This window comes from Thermobia domestica, chromosome 4 (assembly GCF_964235325.1).
Source record: "Thermobia domestica chromosome 4, izTheDome1.hap1.1, whole genome shotgun sequence".
NCBI classification, from domain to species: domain Eukaryota; kingdom Metazoa; phylum Arthropoda; class Insecta; order Zygentoma; family Lepismatidae; genus Thermobia; species Thermobia domestica.
The window spans coordinates 7,834,462-7,851,587 of record NC_137457.1 but is presented as its reverse complement, the minus strand read 5'-3'; the positions used below and the strand labels follow the sequence as shown (position 1 = coordinate 7,851,587).

Here is a 17,126-nt window from a genome sequence, read left to right as displayed (position 1 = left end):
TGCGGAAAAATTGCAGCAGGTCCCCAAGTTTCAATGCATATTCTAAACACCGAAAAGGCAAATTTTTCAGTTAGATAGGAAGTAAAGAAACAAAATATACGCTATGTGTTTCCAATATAACCCCAACTTTATAGGTACGAGTTAAATGGGTGGTGCAGGCAAGTTTATGTTTGAACAGGGAACTGGGGAAAATAGCTTTGGTCTGCTCGTTATATCTCTGGCAGCTTAACTGCAGAGCGTTAGTAGGGCATGTTAAAAGCTCATTCTTCCCTAAGTATCAGCCTGGGTGGCAGTGTTTCCTTATTTTACCATCATGATAGGGCGGCATGTAATTATAGACTATAGGCTTATCAATATCTGAATGAACAATTTCATGGTCGATGGATTGGTCGGCGTGGGACACTGGATTCTCCTACCAGATTAGCTGATTGATAACTATTGGAGTTTTACCTGTGAACTCGCCTAAAAGCAATTGTGTATGGGAAATATCCTAGAAATCGGGCTATTTTGAAGAAGCGAATACAGGATGAATGTGCAAGAATCACACCTGACTCATTGCTTCTTGTCCATGCACTTTAGAAAATACTTCTGTAAACATGAATAGCCATCACATTAGACACAAATTGAAGAGGTAATTTGGATATAATGTGATCATAACTTCAATTTTATTACATTTATTTTAAATTATGTTACACTATTTTGTTTCTGTTAAGATTGTAATCTCGCTTCGTATATCACGTGATCAAATTTCTGTTTAAACGTTGTGAGCGAGTTTCAAAATAACGGATACCAAGATGTCCGTCGTTCACCTGACACGAACCATAAAGGTTTCTCCACGTCCTAACCTGTTTCCAATTAAGGCTATCTACCACAATTACCAACTTTGGCTATACACACCTATTTCATTTTATAGTACTTTGCAGGAGGTTTTTGACTCAACCTGTACATAATCACACTGAGAACAAAGTTGTAGGTGGCGTATTTATAAAGATAGGTACTTGCGTAATTCCTGTAGTTTTTGGACTTAACGTACAACAGACGTATAACTGAAAACGCATGTTTTGTAATACTTTCTGTATAAGTGTTCCATCTATACGTACTTTCCTTATGAAACAATGTACGCGGTCACGATCTCACATACAAATGGACGTACATAACATATAGCTGACGAAGGTAAGAAAAGTATATGCATGTGATATACGGGAGACTGTTAGATGTCAGACATCCTGCAGCGGCATGGTGTAACACCTAAGGGCCATTCCTATGTAGCATACGGATAACGTATGCTCCGTGGTGATTTCTATAGTAAGCAAAAAGATACCGTATATTTGTACAATATACCGCAGTCCGGAGGACGAATTTCTGTCTGTGCACGGTAGAAATGTCACCATAACTATATTTACATCCTTAACATGATCGCTGTAATATTTTACCTATCTCTTTGACACTAATTTCATGTTTGAATAAAATATGAGTTAGCTCAAGTGAAATATTCAAAATAATAGGATGTATGTAAATTACCCATAACAGTCTTACCTTCTTCTGGAGTATGTTGAGGTGGTGTTGCGCTTGAACCTGAAATAACGAGAAATTGGCATTACATTAATTTACTACGCTTCTAACGCACTATACTTACGAAACCTATATTATTATTACCTAACAATTTATATATGATACGAGAGAAGGCAAGTAAGATAATAAGACTAAAAGTAAATTTACTTCAGTTGTAATACACGTATAAGTCTTACAACATTTTAAATGTTTTTTCTCACATTACCATAAACTACTTGTTCAGTTTCTTTGCTGTCCATTACTGGGAATAAAGTTTTGAAGTAGAGTAAGTATTGTGACTGATATAGTCATTACGTGGTCTTATTGCAAAACTTAAAGACTCTTTTGATCTTAAGATTAGTGCAAGAATTAGATTTGTGATTAGAATGGTGATATGGAATGGAAATATTCAAACCTTGGGAGAATGTTTTATAAAATAATTGAGAATCATATATAAACAGAAAAAAATATTTGAAAGCATTAGTAACAATTTACTTTAAAATTATTCACAAGTTTTCTTTCTTGAACACAATATTTACTTATCTTGTATCCGTTATTATTTATTTGATACTACCGGAAGTATAATTTACGGAATTACTTAAATAATAATTTGGCTCTGGAAACAATCATAACTAATATCAGCAATTTTAATTTTGGAGAATTATTATCATTGCACATTTTGTTATTATCTTATGAAAAGCTGAATAAAGTGTATATTTATTGGAAACCTTAATATGTATATATTAGTATTAAGCTGGTTTCTGTGCTAAATTACAATCAAATTACAAAAATAAGAAATAGCCAGTGATAGGAGTTTACAGCAGTGTAGACTAGAAATATAACAATGAGTTAGGTCTAGATTGTGTTTCTCAAAATTTGAATAGAAAATATGCTCATTTTAAGTAAAATTGTATATTACACAGTAAGACATCGTAGATAATATCTTTAGGTTGGTTAACTAGTATAATTTGTATAAAGGACTTCGTTTCAGTATTCATAACATATTATTTAGTGTGATCATGAAATGATTATGTTCTAATAAGATAAATAATAATTTCTACAACCATGGTTTTAGAAAAAAGTGTAATTTAGAAGTTTGCCAAAAGGAAGAAGTAATTAGAATAAACAAAATAATAAACTGGAATGGAAATATCCCGTTAAGATGAAAATCTAACATTGCATTTTACATGTTTGTTTATAAATTACATTTACGTAATAAGATAGCATGCAAAACGAACATAATATTAATAATTTTCTTTTGTTATTTAAAGCATGTGCAAAATTAGTATTACATAGAATTGCGAATCATTTGTAGTCAACTAACTAAAAATATTTTTCGTGATAAACATGTAGAAAAATGAATGAATTCAGGGCCTTGTTATAATGAGAAATGAGTCAAACTACTCGAAATAAATAAACTGAAGATTTTTTAACGGAAGAAATACATTTATTTTGAAATTGCTTAAAAGAAAGAGAATATATGTTCTAACGAATTAATATTATTTTGTAAAACTGATTATTGAATCATTAAAAAATTTTTTACCTGAAATATTCGTTGAATACCTTGAAACAGCTTATTCCTTCTTTACTTCGAAGTCGACGAAAATATGGAGAAAATAATCCTACATTTCGATCTAGAAATGTTTATTAACATGCCATGACTATTGCTTTTTATTTTTAAACTCTTACCTGATGGTCGAGTTGACAACGTTGTATGAGGTGTTGTATGAACTGCAAACGAAAAATAATTTTAAATGTTTTGCGTCAGAGTGATCTAGCTTCAAAACACACTTAAAATAATAAACACCTGCTATGAGTAACATTTTGTAAGCAGACAATTTTACCTAGCACAATAATGTGAAAGTTTCCTTTCACACCATATGATAATATAATATTACATGATCTATTAGAGAAAAAGTCTTATTATTTTAAGGGCACAAGTACTTATAACATCAGTTTATTGCAAATTTCTTCACGAAACTGCAGTTACAATATTACATTATATTTCTGTAAAATGTACCCTATTTTCTTTTCTAGAAGAAACTGTATTATCCTATAAAGCTTATGAATTAAGAAACTGAAGGGAAGTTAAATCAGAAGTGTGAAAGAATATGTACACATGTGAAGAAAGTTAATTCATAATGCATGGAGAAAACTGAACATTTAGAACAACCAGAAATAGCTTGTATATGAAATGATAAAGTCAATGAATGTTGATAATTAATAATAATTAAATGTATTTTGACTTCAAGTGAGTAATGTATATAGTATGGAAGTTTTACTAATGGCTGACACCGATTAATATTTAAATACTATGCAGTAGTTCTGGAATATTTATCCAACCTTTTGACGAATCCCCTGAAAGGGACAGAAAATGAGAATTGTATTGAGATAGCTGCTCTTGCCTCGACTCGGTACATTTCAGAAATGATTAAATACTTGTGGACTTGCATTTATTGATTGCGTTATTAAATGCATGGAATGGGTACTCTGTTATTCATTTAGTATGCACTATGTTCACGAAATAAACATGACTACTATAGGCGATATAACTGATTTTCCACAAGGTCAACAGCCAGAAAGGAATGGAATAGTCACGTGTTTTACTTGTGTCTTTAAGTCTAGTACCCATAGTTTCACTTGCCATACGTTCTATATAAATGAATCCTTGCTTTTGTTGTATATTATATTTTGGTTTCTTTTTTCAAACAGGTGTGTTTCAAATTAAAATACTATGAGCGTTGTTATTGTACTTGGGAACGAAATAGGGCAGTATATATACAAAATGAGGATATTGTGCATAGCCAATTCCTTTCACTTGCAGCTTTGTAGAGTACGGTGGCTTTAACAGTATTTATGAACGTATCATAATTTATCTTCACAACATTAAAAATCACAACCCATCCATGACCTATGTCATTACCAGAATTCGTGGATACTAAAGTCGAGTGATTGTTGAAAATGCGTATAAACTTTATTTCCTACGCTTATTGAAGAAATAAGCAAGCGACAAAGACTCTTATCAAGAACACTACTCATTTTACCTTCGGAACTTCCTGATATAAAAGAATTAGTTCTAACTAAAGCTTAAGAAGAGTGGCATTACTTCCGTTCGTAAATATGTATGTTTGGTGATACCGCTATACTGAGCGTATATATAATAATGGAAGCTATAAATAGAAACTAACAAAAGCACATACAAAGAAAAGAACACCGCACTTTCTCTCATACTCGCAGAACATTTAACAAAGTGAGAAATAGAAATGCAATATTTAAAATAGATTACATGTAAGAAACACATTTATATGCATACATAGTTCTCGCTCAAACTCAAACATTACGTTTTCGGTAAAAGAGTGATAAGCTGAAATATGCTTTCTGTGTAGTCCAATTTTACTTGGTTGAAAACTTCATGCTTGATTTCCACATTGGCATGTTGACAATCACGAACAATTTCTAATCCTATCTACTGCCCTGGATTGAATCTACTTGCCATAGTTGTATTAAGAACATAAAATGTCCAAGTTTATGTATTACAGGGTTGAAATGTAATAACCTATCAGATGATTTCATCGATATAAATGACGCTGTTGTTGGTGCCGCTGTCTGGATTTCGATGTAACTTTTGGAGCGTTGTTGGGAATGAGATATTTCGCATGAGGTTGGGCCCAATTACTCAGCTAAAGTAGTTGCAACATGTTTAGATTAACGTGGATTTTAGATGACCAATCTTATACCATGTCCTGCTTAATTTCCAGAGTTCAACATAATATAAACACTCTTTGACACAGGTACTATCTTCATCCTGTATCCTATAACTGAAAGATGTTATCCTTTCATGACTACATTTCATGCTGAATCAGAGATTTTATAAGAGCGAAAGGAGACGCACTTTAAAGATTATTATAATAATTTTTAGTTTTTAAGATATATCTATTACTGTGTTCACTATGTGCATTATTTGAATACTGCAGCACGTAGCTTTGAAGAAACAATAGCGCACTTTCTGAATTATCATTACATTAGTCAAATAAATATAAGAATTTGTAGTCTTTTCCCATGGATTCAAGGTCACCGATGATGCAAAAACACTATGATGATATGCTGGGGCAATTATAAATAATTGTGTATAAAATTGTGCCAATAAACAGGTGTTTTATGTTGAATTCGCTAGCTTATACAGAGTATTAATACGCAAATATTAGTAGAACAAAATCCATGAATCAAGTATTAAAATAGTTTTATCTCGATTTTAAGTAAAACTGTTTCACTCCAGTTTTGGGTATGGGTATTCTGTTACAATTCATTTCTACCAATTTACATGGGGTTCTTCAATCATAACTCATGCGGTTTACATTTTTTATATTTTACTCATTCATTTGCTTACTAATGGTACCTCCAACTGCCTAGAGTAAGTAGTTTTGCGCCAGTCAAAATAAATATATATACAATATGCACAGTATGTAAAAGTAATATGCATATCTTCTGTAATTTGTGCAGGACGTGGTGTCGTTGATCTCAAGAAATGAAAATATATGTCACAATTTTGTACAACATTTATTCAATGTACTAAGCGTTCTACACATAGAGTTCTAAACTAATTTGCTGAACAGTAGCTCTGTGTTAATGACGCGAATTTGTTTTTATTCCTAATTCAATAGTACACTTTCACTTATTTGCATTGCAACACGCAGAACAAATGAATCCAAAGTTAGCGAGTAAATTTAATGAAGTTACAGGAGCAAGTTATTACTATTTGAGACACATAGCGTCCACGTATGACCGGCAACACCCTCTTGTCTCTAATTGGAGTGGTACCATACAAGGTCACCGCATGTAACACACAAGCAATGGATTGTGATCAATCAAAGCGGAAACATGTAGGTAAGTGCCAGTATGCCTCGACGACGTCAAAAGAAGCAATATACGCAATTGAGTGAGTTTGAAAGGGACAGAATCAACAGGTCAGTGGGAAAGTGTTTGCCGTACCACAAAATTGCTATTCGTATAGGACAGTGATTAATGTATAGGAGCAGTGGACATATGAGTGGTGAGAGTGGTTTAGTGCGACGAGCAGGAATTCGACCACGCAATGTAACCACAGCTCAAGATGACAGATACCTTGTCCGAAGGCAATAACGGACCGGACAGTGGCATTCATAGTGTTGGATCAGCTCTGGATCAATGTCACATGTGTTGTCATGTCTGCCTAGATTGTTCGACGTCGTTGCTGAAGGTTAGAATTTTTACTCGCGTACAGTTGCTATGGCTCCACTTGGGCAGAAACACTAAAGGCAACAGGCTTATATTTGCTCGCGAAACACCGTTACTGGCGTGATGAGTGTCAAAATGTTGTGTTCTCATACGAGTCCCGTTTCAGCCTTTCCTAGAGTGATGGCCGAATGCGCGTTCACGTTACCGTGGTGAGCGTACTCTGCTAGCTTGCATTGTTGAGCGTCATAGCGGACAAATGCAAAATGTGATGATGTGCGACCCCATTGTGGGAAACATGTGATAGCAACTCATCTGTATCCTACGCAATCTGAAGAGTAAGTGAAACATTGTTGAGGGTTTAGCGCCTGGGGTGATAGAATACGTATAGACAAGTTTAGACGCTATATTACGGCAGGACAATATGAAGCCACATGTAACGAGCAATGTGGAAACTGTCTTCGCAAAACGCCAGGTATCATTATTTCCTTGTCCTGCCCTGTTGCCTGATATATTGTCAATCGAACATGTCTGGGATGTGGTTGGGTTCAGTCTTTTTCATCACGGTCCGCCATCAGCCAATATTAAAGTCTTGTGTATTCGCGTACAAACATTGTAGCAGAATATTTCTGAGGAAGATATTTATCACCTTCTTGGTTCCATGCTGCTACGAATAGAAGCACGGATCTCAGCAAGTGGTCGATTTACACGATATTGATTTTCAACTTCAAAGATGAGTACATTTCTGTAATGATAACCATTTGTGTCTTCCCATGTACCTAATGTCTGGAATAAATATAATTGTCCTAGCATAGATGTTTCTGGGTGTTTACGTTTTCATAAACATCAGTGCATAATTCAGACATATCTGTGACTAATTTACCCTGTAAATTTCTATTCCGTGACCATTACACTATAAATATGAACGTATCAGATATTGTAATGTATTTAAAAAACAATGCAAGTAATCAACATTTGATAGAATAAATAAAAACTAAATCATCATTTAGTAAAATGAAATCGAATTATAGAATCCTCAAGAAAGTTCGTTATGACATTTTCCATGCTAACATGAAACATTAAAGGAAAATAATTGTGGAAAATGCATTATAAAGTTGGTGAAAAGGTAAAGAAGCGAGTGGTACCTTAAACTTTTACTAATATGACATATTGTAAGATTGAATAATGTAACTTACCTTCCTCGGGTCTCGATGGCACAACGGATGGAGGAGATGATTCTACAAAACAATTTAAGTTTATTTTTTATCGCTATATACATATGCAAGTATGTCATTATTCTTTGTATATCTAAGTCATTCAGTTCGCTGGAAAAATGTAATCAAATGTTACAAAGTCACTCAAATTCATATGATTGATTTTAGTTGTTTTGGAAGCAGTGCATTTTTAAATTATAGCTCTCGATGTAACTATTAAAATTTACTACTATTTAAAATTCATTTCGTACGTTACTTAGATTCGCTTTATATCATGATTTTAGTTTCTAAAGTCTAATGTTTTCATAGATATCGCATTAAATTGTATTGACTTAAGTTAAATATGAAAATACACCAAATGTCTTCGATCGTGAAATGTATAATTCAGTGTAGGAAAACATGAAAATGCTCGGAAACAGTACATTAATGTATAACAGATATAAAATGAAGTTAGTGTTGATAACACCAAATTTATAGCTATTTTCCCTTCAAACAATGTATCGAAAATAATTATTAATTTATTGCATCATTAACAGATGCTAAGCATGTGTTGTGTTTGTCAATATATATATCATAAAACAGAACATACTTTTAATCAATATGTCCGCTGTATTGCCATCAATGGACTCAGATCACTATTTTGTTTTACCTCTATTCCGGAAATTCATCATGGTGACAACCTGGAAGCTACTAAGAAGCATTTCAAAGAATGTATTCTAAATTTCCGTAGTAATTGCCTCCATCCTTTCAACAAAATTGTAAACATAACAGTGGACTGTTTGAAGAGTTGGAGTCGGACAAGTTATATCAACTAATTCTGAAACTGTTTAATACTGTTCAGGTCATGCCTTTGCATCAAACATTCCCTTACTTGCAACTTCATCTTTCAAACCGTCCTCTAACCTGGTGTGCTTTATAGATGGTGGCATAGCTTTCTTCAAATCGATGGAACTTAATAACTAACTGGCTTCCAAATGGTAGGAAGCATAAAACTGTTTAGGATTACCTGAAAACTGTCAAACTCACGCTGCAGGATAACTGCACCATAATTTCCAATTGAACTAGACCAATAATTTCACACTATGATTCATTCACCACCAAATATCATAATATGAATGTGCGCTCCCTTAAATAGCACTGATTTAACGTTCATATTTACTCACATCAGTAGGATTACCACAACATGTAGAGTAATTTGTTACTCTGCGTGATATTCCTCCACTACCCAAATATTTACTTTTAGTCTGTTTTGAACTATGGCAATCCGAAGTGAGCGTTCACATGTATAACAATTTCCTTATGAGTTGTTGCTTGCTTATAGGACATCTGTTCCAGTACCTCAGATTCAACAGTATGTTCGCTGGCATCATTTTTTTGGTGGTGAATGCAATTACTCGAACAAAATCCCCACCAACTTTTACTGGTGTAACTACAATATGCATATGGTGCATAACAGATTTTTTTAAAAGTTCCTTGGTTTGCCTGTAAGGTTTTGTCATTTTTTGTTTCTGTTTCACCACCACACAATACACAGTAGCACATCTTATCTAGAACTTTTTAAAAATCTCACATATGAATAGAAGGATCTGTAGTGTTTCATATGTTCTTAACTCTCGATGTCCTCTCATTTTCACAGCAATATCTTGTGAGAGCGTAGCCCCAAACGCTTACTTTCGTGCTTATTCTACACATGCCTATTCAACAGATGATGCATTTACGACGTCTGAATGATTCCAATTATTCTTCAAGAATTTTACACTTCTCGAAACTATTATTGCAAGACTGAAGTTTCTAAAAATCATCGATTTGTCAACAATCTGTTTGAAAGAATGACAGAAATCATAGTAGAAAATAACGATACTTCTACTAGAAAATAACGAAAATAACATAGTAGAAAATAACACAGCTCACGGTTTACTGTATAAAATATTCACATCTACTTTTGTTACATAATTTAATGATACATTTAAAACAAAATAATACACCGGAAGATGAAGGCAACTTGATTATAGATACAAAACGCAAACGCTATTCAACGACAAAGTTGACTGAAAAAATGATAGTTGTTAACATGTTTATCTTTGCAATAACGCAAGGGAAACTTCGTACTTGTTTCGATAGCCATATGTGTTAAGTTGTTCCTTTTTATTGTGTTTAAATATTCTTGAATCCGGTTAGAGTGCCTCCGGATTTTTTTTTATTTATTTTTGTTTTGAAAGGTTTTAAATATTATTGCCATACTCTTTTATGCAGGGTGAGACAAAAGTCTAGCACAACCCTTGTATTTTTGAAACTGTTTGAAAAAAGTTGATGAAATTTTAGATGTGCACATTTTCAGTGGGGACATTAATTCTCATTATGGTGACCATCTTGTAATCTGATATTTTGAATTTTGGTCTTGTATTTTAAATGAAGCGTCATACGCTACTTAATTTTATGCTAGAATGTCACTGGATATACGAATCTCAAGTTATTTTTTTACCTAATTTTGATTACCAATGAAAATGTGTGAAGTAAAAAGTTATATAATGCATCATGTAATGGGTTTTTATTTGTCTTTTTAGGAGATGAAACATGGCTCTCATCGGCCAGGAAAGGATTAAAATTGTTATCAATGGAAAACGCAAGACCAGAGCTATTGTTTGTGATTTCAATGAACTGTATGCAGAATGGGACAACATTGAACATACCAAAGTGTCGCGTATTTTGCAGAAATTTCAATTTCTGGATCTGTACAGGACAAAAAATGTAGTGGACTTACAAACACTGCAACAGTTGAGGCAAGAGCAACTTCAGTCGCATAAATCTTGGTGAAAAGCTCGAAATGCATCCCATGCTGTTGATCTACGTTACAGGTCGATACTCCATGTTTTGGACACAAACAAGTGTCATCCATACAAAGTTTAACTGCACCAATATCTAACGGACGATGACCCAGATAGGAAAATGTAATTTGTAGATTGGGGCGTATGAAAGTGTAACGTAATGCCACGTTTCTTTTACGTGTGTTGTTTATTTATGGGACTCTGTTCCATGTGAACGGCGAAATCAACAAACAAAATCATCTTTATTGCTCAGATAAAAGCTAAGCACGAGGAGATGCCTCGAGGGTAATTATTGCAGAGAATATGATGTCATAGTGTGGGATATGGGACACTCTTATCATCGGGAACCGAAATGGGACAGATGTCTTGACATGATATAGGAACAGGTGTTCCAATCTGTGCTGGACCCTGTCTTTTTGAAACATGTTAATGCGCCTCCCCTTTATGCACTATATCTCATGGAGTGGTTTGGTGCGCAGTTTCCTGGTCACTGAATTGGTCCTCGAGGGCAAACTGATTGGACACCTCTTTCGACCGACCTGATATATTTTGGCTTTCAGCTCTTTGGCCATGTGAAAGCACTTGTTTATAAATAATCACTAATCTGAGAACCTGGAATAACAAATCAGTCACACTAGCAAATCGGTGAAGTCGAAAACGTTATTACGGAAATAATTACAAGCATCCCTCCTTCAGTTACGCAAACTGGGAAAAATAATCTGTTTCACCCATTTTAGTATCCGTTTAGTAGTGTCTATGTATTCTTAAAAAAGCAAAAAAGAAGAAATGCTAAGATTATTCATTACCTTGGAGGAAAACTTGTCGGATACAAACAGTGAATACTTAACATATTTCTGACACATGACTTTCCTTAAAGAAAGAAAGAAGAAAATGAATAAAAACATTAAACTAAAAACTGCCGAAAAGTTAAAAAAAAGTAAAAACAGCGAGTGAGATTCGAATTAGGTTCGAAAGTGTTTGATTCCAAAGAGAACTAAACACGCTTCTATCTTAACACGTTGAAGAACCAGATTTCCATTGTATTGGTATTGAGGGAATTTCTAAAAATACTTTCTGCATTTTACGATTTTCTGTTGGTTCAAAATCACATCTCTCTGTTTTCATTTTAAACCAAGTTTTCTGCATTTGCCAAGCACAAGGCCATTTCAAGAGTTCTGCACACTGAAAAAATATTAGGGAAGTAAATAACTTATTGTACAAAATACCTTTCCAGGACTTCAATATTGTTTCCATCCTTGTTTATGACTGTTTCCCAGTCGTTTTGGTAGGTTCTGCATGAAGGATAGAACACTTTCATCCTGATCACTCGGGTCACCTCACTGGAATCTTCTTCAATTGTATCAAAATGTTTCTCAGAGAATTGCTATTTCAATTTGGTAAACAAATCAAAGTGTGGTGGACGCAAATCGGGACTATATGATGGGTGGAAAAGTATTTCCCATGCATACTTGTCGAATATTTCCCTTCCTTGAAGGTCAATTTGGGGTCTTGCTTTCTGCTCATCGCTTGGACCACGTGGAGCCCATCGCTAGCGATTTTTCTCATATCTGGCTTTTCACTAATGATTCTGTAAACTGAAGTGACAGATATTCTTTCCTGCTATGCCATTTCCTTACGTGTTTTTCGTCGATTTTCTCTCAATGACATTTACAATAATTTCACAGGTGTCATCTGTTGCAGTCCATAGTCTTCCACATCTTAGGTTGTCCGCAGTTCTTAGACGACTTTCACAAGGAAATGAGCTGATCACTTTGATACAGTGATACGATACGCTACACTCTGTCCACAAGTCTCTTGCAAACCACAGTAAATTTGAGTTGTATTCTTTCCACGTAGAGTTCGGACTTTGATATAGGAATGCTTGTCACTATGTAGAATCCAACCTAAGTCGGGTTCAACTTTCACTTTAACAATGAATTTCTCACAACGCAGCAACGCAAAACACCAAACACAGATATAACCGTCAATCTCACACTCTTAGTCAAAACTAACGTAAAATTGAGCTTGATCACACCATTCAAATGGTCGCGCATGCGCTCTGTGCAAGACCTTTCATATGACACTCGTACTATTATCCTCTGAAACTAACATTGCATTAAATAATGGAATAGGACCCGAATATTTTAAACAGTAAACAAGGTGTATTGAAAAGGCATCATTTCTCTTTTCCCTTTCGATTTTCTTTGTATTGTTTTGGGTATGTTGTAGCAAATTCCAGAGGTTTAGAGGATTTAGAAAAACAGTCAAACAATTATATTTCGGAGAAGTGTACAATCATTAATGCCACTACATTATAGTGTATACAAACATAATATGCTTATATTTAAATAAAATATTTCGGTGTACAGAGCTTGGCCTGACGTTTAGAATAAAACGGACAATTTTGTCGGAAATAGTTCCCCATGTTAATGCAAGAGGCTACATCGGCTTCATGAGATTTATTATTAGAAATAAATAAAATGAATTTTTTTGTAATCACCAAAATCAGACATATTTCTTAAAATAACAAAGCACGAACTCTTTTTTTCTGTTTATACAAACAGTGCTACTTTATGTACAAAACAGCGAGGAAACGAAAAAGAAAACTTTTTTTAGTTCGATATTGCACGTGTTTTCAAGAAATAATTGATAACTGAAAAACCCTGACGAGAAGCAATTCTACAAATGTAAACAAGTGCTTAGATTTCCCTACGCTCTGATGAAATACTCTTATTTGGTTAAATGCTGGATATCTGAAAACTATGCTGGTTGTTTACACACAACATGTACAGACAAAAGGAAAGGAAGGAGTCTCGTGACTGATGCAGTAAAATGGGAGATTATTCTAGAATGTCTAGAGGACAAATTCCTAAAAATATTAAATTGGCGGTAAACTAAAAATGAGACAATTTAATGTCTAACAGAAGATTAAGAAGTTATTACCGGTAAATTTAACCATTTTGTGTGGAAAATTTTAAACGATGTTTGCGAAGCACGATTCAAAGTTGTATCAAATATTTAAATTTAGAGGATCAAAGGTAAGTGAAATATCATCATGTTTTTCCCGTAGAAACCTTTGACAGTGAGGCAAAACAGAAGAATTGTTAGAAAGAATTGCTACGGCTGGGCAATGTCGCACTGCTCTCGGAACATAGGAAAATATAATATTGTTTATTTTCAGATGAGTCCTCTTACAAACTATTTAGTAATTGTGTTGGGATATTTCAAGAGGGACAAAAACATAATTTTGCTCCTGAGTACATTGTTTTCGGGTTGCGTAAAGATTGATGTTCCATAACGTTGTTGACAGTTTGCCTAAATGTCAAGGTGAGATTGCTTTCCTTTACGAACTCACAAACGCTGACAAGAAACCTTTACCATATGAGCGACAGCATGTACATATCCAAGAAGAAGCTCTTTCCATGCCTTGTTGAGGACTACTTGAAGAGGAAATTATTCCTTGTCATGTTGCAAAGAAGGCATCATAAGTACCGGATTTCTGTGGAAAAAAGGCGTTCTCGGTCCCAAGCTTGAAACTGACAAAGATTGTATAGGTTTTCTAGGACAGAATTATAAGGAATATTATATATATCTTAAACAGAAGAGCTGAAACTGTGACTGTCAGGGAAATTGCAGGAACTCATGAAAAATCATAAGCTTTTAAAAAATTAAACAAATTCAATGCAGCAGCTAGCCGAGAAACTTAGAACAGATAAATGAAACATCAATAAGCTTTTCTGATTTACTTCGACTGCCTAAAACACAAAGATAACACCAAATATTCAGATTTATTTTCTAACAGTATATTTCTATCACTGACAGTTTTCACAGGATTGCGTTCATAAGCTACACAGTACTATTCAAGCATGTGGCCTAAAAAAAGATATATGTAAGATTTTAAAAAGTTTTGTCATTGTTTTATACACAGAACGAAAATGTTTGTTTGACCAGAAATATAAGTTAATATTTGTTATGGAGTATAACATGTTTAATTTAGTCGAAGTTGCAAATTGTCATTTTATTGCTTCATTAAGAATAACAATAGATATCTTGTAACATATCCACATCTTTCGTTGCAATATTATACATTCTCTCCACTACGAAACAATCACTGTCGCGGTGAGTCTTATGGCAGTCACTGCGCAGCGAAATGTTTGATTCAAAATTGTTATTTTTATATTTCTGGTCAATATGGTAGTATACGGCTAAAATTTTAATTATTACATTTTATCCTCATGCATTTAAGGTGAATTTTCTTTAATACTCCTGAAGTTAAACTTACATTGTATTACTAATATATATTAAAATATGGTTACTTTTTAATTCTAATAAAGTATTCAAATAACGGATTCTTTACGGTTAATGTACTAAAAACCTTTAATGATTATTTGAAGTATATACCAATAACAGAATATATATTAATATTATTAGTACAATCATCAATAACTGATAGTATCTTTAACTATATTTCACACCTGTACTTACAACAAAACGTGAGCCAATATTCCTGATAAATGTACTAAGGATTACTGACATAATTTAATAGATTTTATATAAAATTATTTTTTCTGTTAAAAATTAGAAAGTGCCAATTAATTGTTATATTTTAAGTATGAATTACTTTCAATGAATTAAGTTCGTTTTAGTTATATTTAGTATTAATATTTTAAACGTAAGACTGTATTAAACATAAACTTACTTTCTTCTGCCGTCGTTGGTGTCGTTGGTGTAGGAGTTGGCGTTGTTGATCCTACGAAATGTCCAAAGTGTCAAATTATCAAATGTGTTTATGAAAATTCCAGTGTTAATTTAGTTTATTCAATTCGACATTTATGGCCATGACACAAATGTAACATTGTAACTTGATATATTACAAATATTTCAAAAATATAATTATTTTATATCATACTTTATTTTTGCAGGGATAATCAATAAAGTATAGAAGTCAACAATTAACATGAACTGCACAAATAATTAATCCAAGCATAAGAAAATTGATTCCCATTTGAATTTCGATTATGGTTTTCTTAAATAAAAAGATATGTGTATGCTTTCCTGAACATATTGGTATTTATTGCATATTAAATGAAACGAATAATTATTCGATTCAGGAAGTGAAAGTTTTAAAATAATCTAATACTTTTATCCAGTGATAGTTAAGTAAAAGTCCACTTGCGGAATCTTTCTCCCGAGTAACCTTCATTTAGCTAGCATATAAAACAATGTGTGATTTATTCCTTTTATTATTATAGGCGTAACAAGAAATGTGTATTTTACTATCACATTAAACCTTATTGAAACTCATCTGTAAAATCAATATTTACACGTAATCTGGACGCCACAGAAGTCCTTCTGAACGAAATACTCAAGTAATATTTGCCTTGTAAAAAACGTTGCTTTGAAATCCGAAAGGTCAGCATGTATTTCGTGTATGCTTTTCGAGTACATTTTGTCTGAGGAATTATGAGTTTTTTTCCTCGTTTGTCCTCGGAAGCTGAAGTGACAAACTCTTACTTGGTTGTTATTGCAAAGCCAAAGTAATTGTGTTGTTTTGTGTTATTTTCTTATATAATACATTCCAATGGTCCTCAAAATAGTTCCACTCATGTATTTTATTGAACTGTTTGCAGCTTAGATCAAACATCATGAAAACATCAGCACCATTATCCTCTTCGTCATCTCACAGATATTCTGCCATTATTGGCAGGTCACTTTCTGCAAGTGAGAAGCTTTGATTGAGGCTTCCACTAACCTCCTCATATTTTATTACGATTTTTCTTTTTATTGATTGATTTTGATTCTTTTTTATTTTCCTTCCTACAAATTCTAGCTTCCTCGTCTTCTCCTTCTCGTTCCTAAGCTCATATATCTGGCATGTCCCTCATGCTGAAATTGTTCTTAGACAATGTACCAACAACTTTCTCTCCATTTTTCAATAATGTCTAAAACTATTTTCTTCCAAAATTTATCCAGCACCCTCTCATTCGTTTTCCGATCGACATTAGCAATTCTTTCTATTCTTCTGTATACGCACATTTCAAATGCTTTTAGTAGGTTTTCATAATTTTTTGCGTTATCTCCATCTTTCCATCCAATACAGTTCAATACTCCACACGAAGCATTTTATGAGACTTTCGTAAGCCCTCCTTCGTCATTCCTATCCTTATTTCTACTGCGTGTTTACATTTAACATCACCAATAACAATAGTACCAATTTATCAAAACCTATGATCTGTTCTATTTTCTTCCCTCCTATTTTATATTTGACCACGATTGCTTCGCTCCAGTCACCATTGCTTTGTCTTACCCACATGTATTTTCAGCC

At 33.6% G+C, this 17,126-nt stretch overlaps 1 protein-coding gene across 40 annotated transcripts in view; it reads right to left on the bottom strand.

Moving 5' to 3' along the window:
- Positions 1-17,126, bottom strand: part of LOC145683699 (uncharacterized) — a 606,036-nt gene that overhangs the window by 167,394 nt on the left and 421,516 nt on the right. For all 40 annotated transcript variants that reach the window (XM_081755114.1, XM_081755113.1, XM_081755079.1 and 37 more), the window contains 4 exons: positions 15,501-15,551; positions 7,959-8,000; positions 3,241-3,282; positions 1,537-1,575 (listed from right to left, as the gene is read on the bottom strand). In XM_081755114.1, the coding sequence (XP_081611240.1) occupies positions 1,537-1,575; positions 3,241-3,282; positions 7,959-8,000; positions 15,501-15,551 (174 nt within the window). The remainder of the gene's footprint in view (positions 1-1,536; positions 1,576-3,240; positions 3,283-7,958; positions 8,001-15,500; positions 15,552-17,126) is intronic.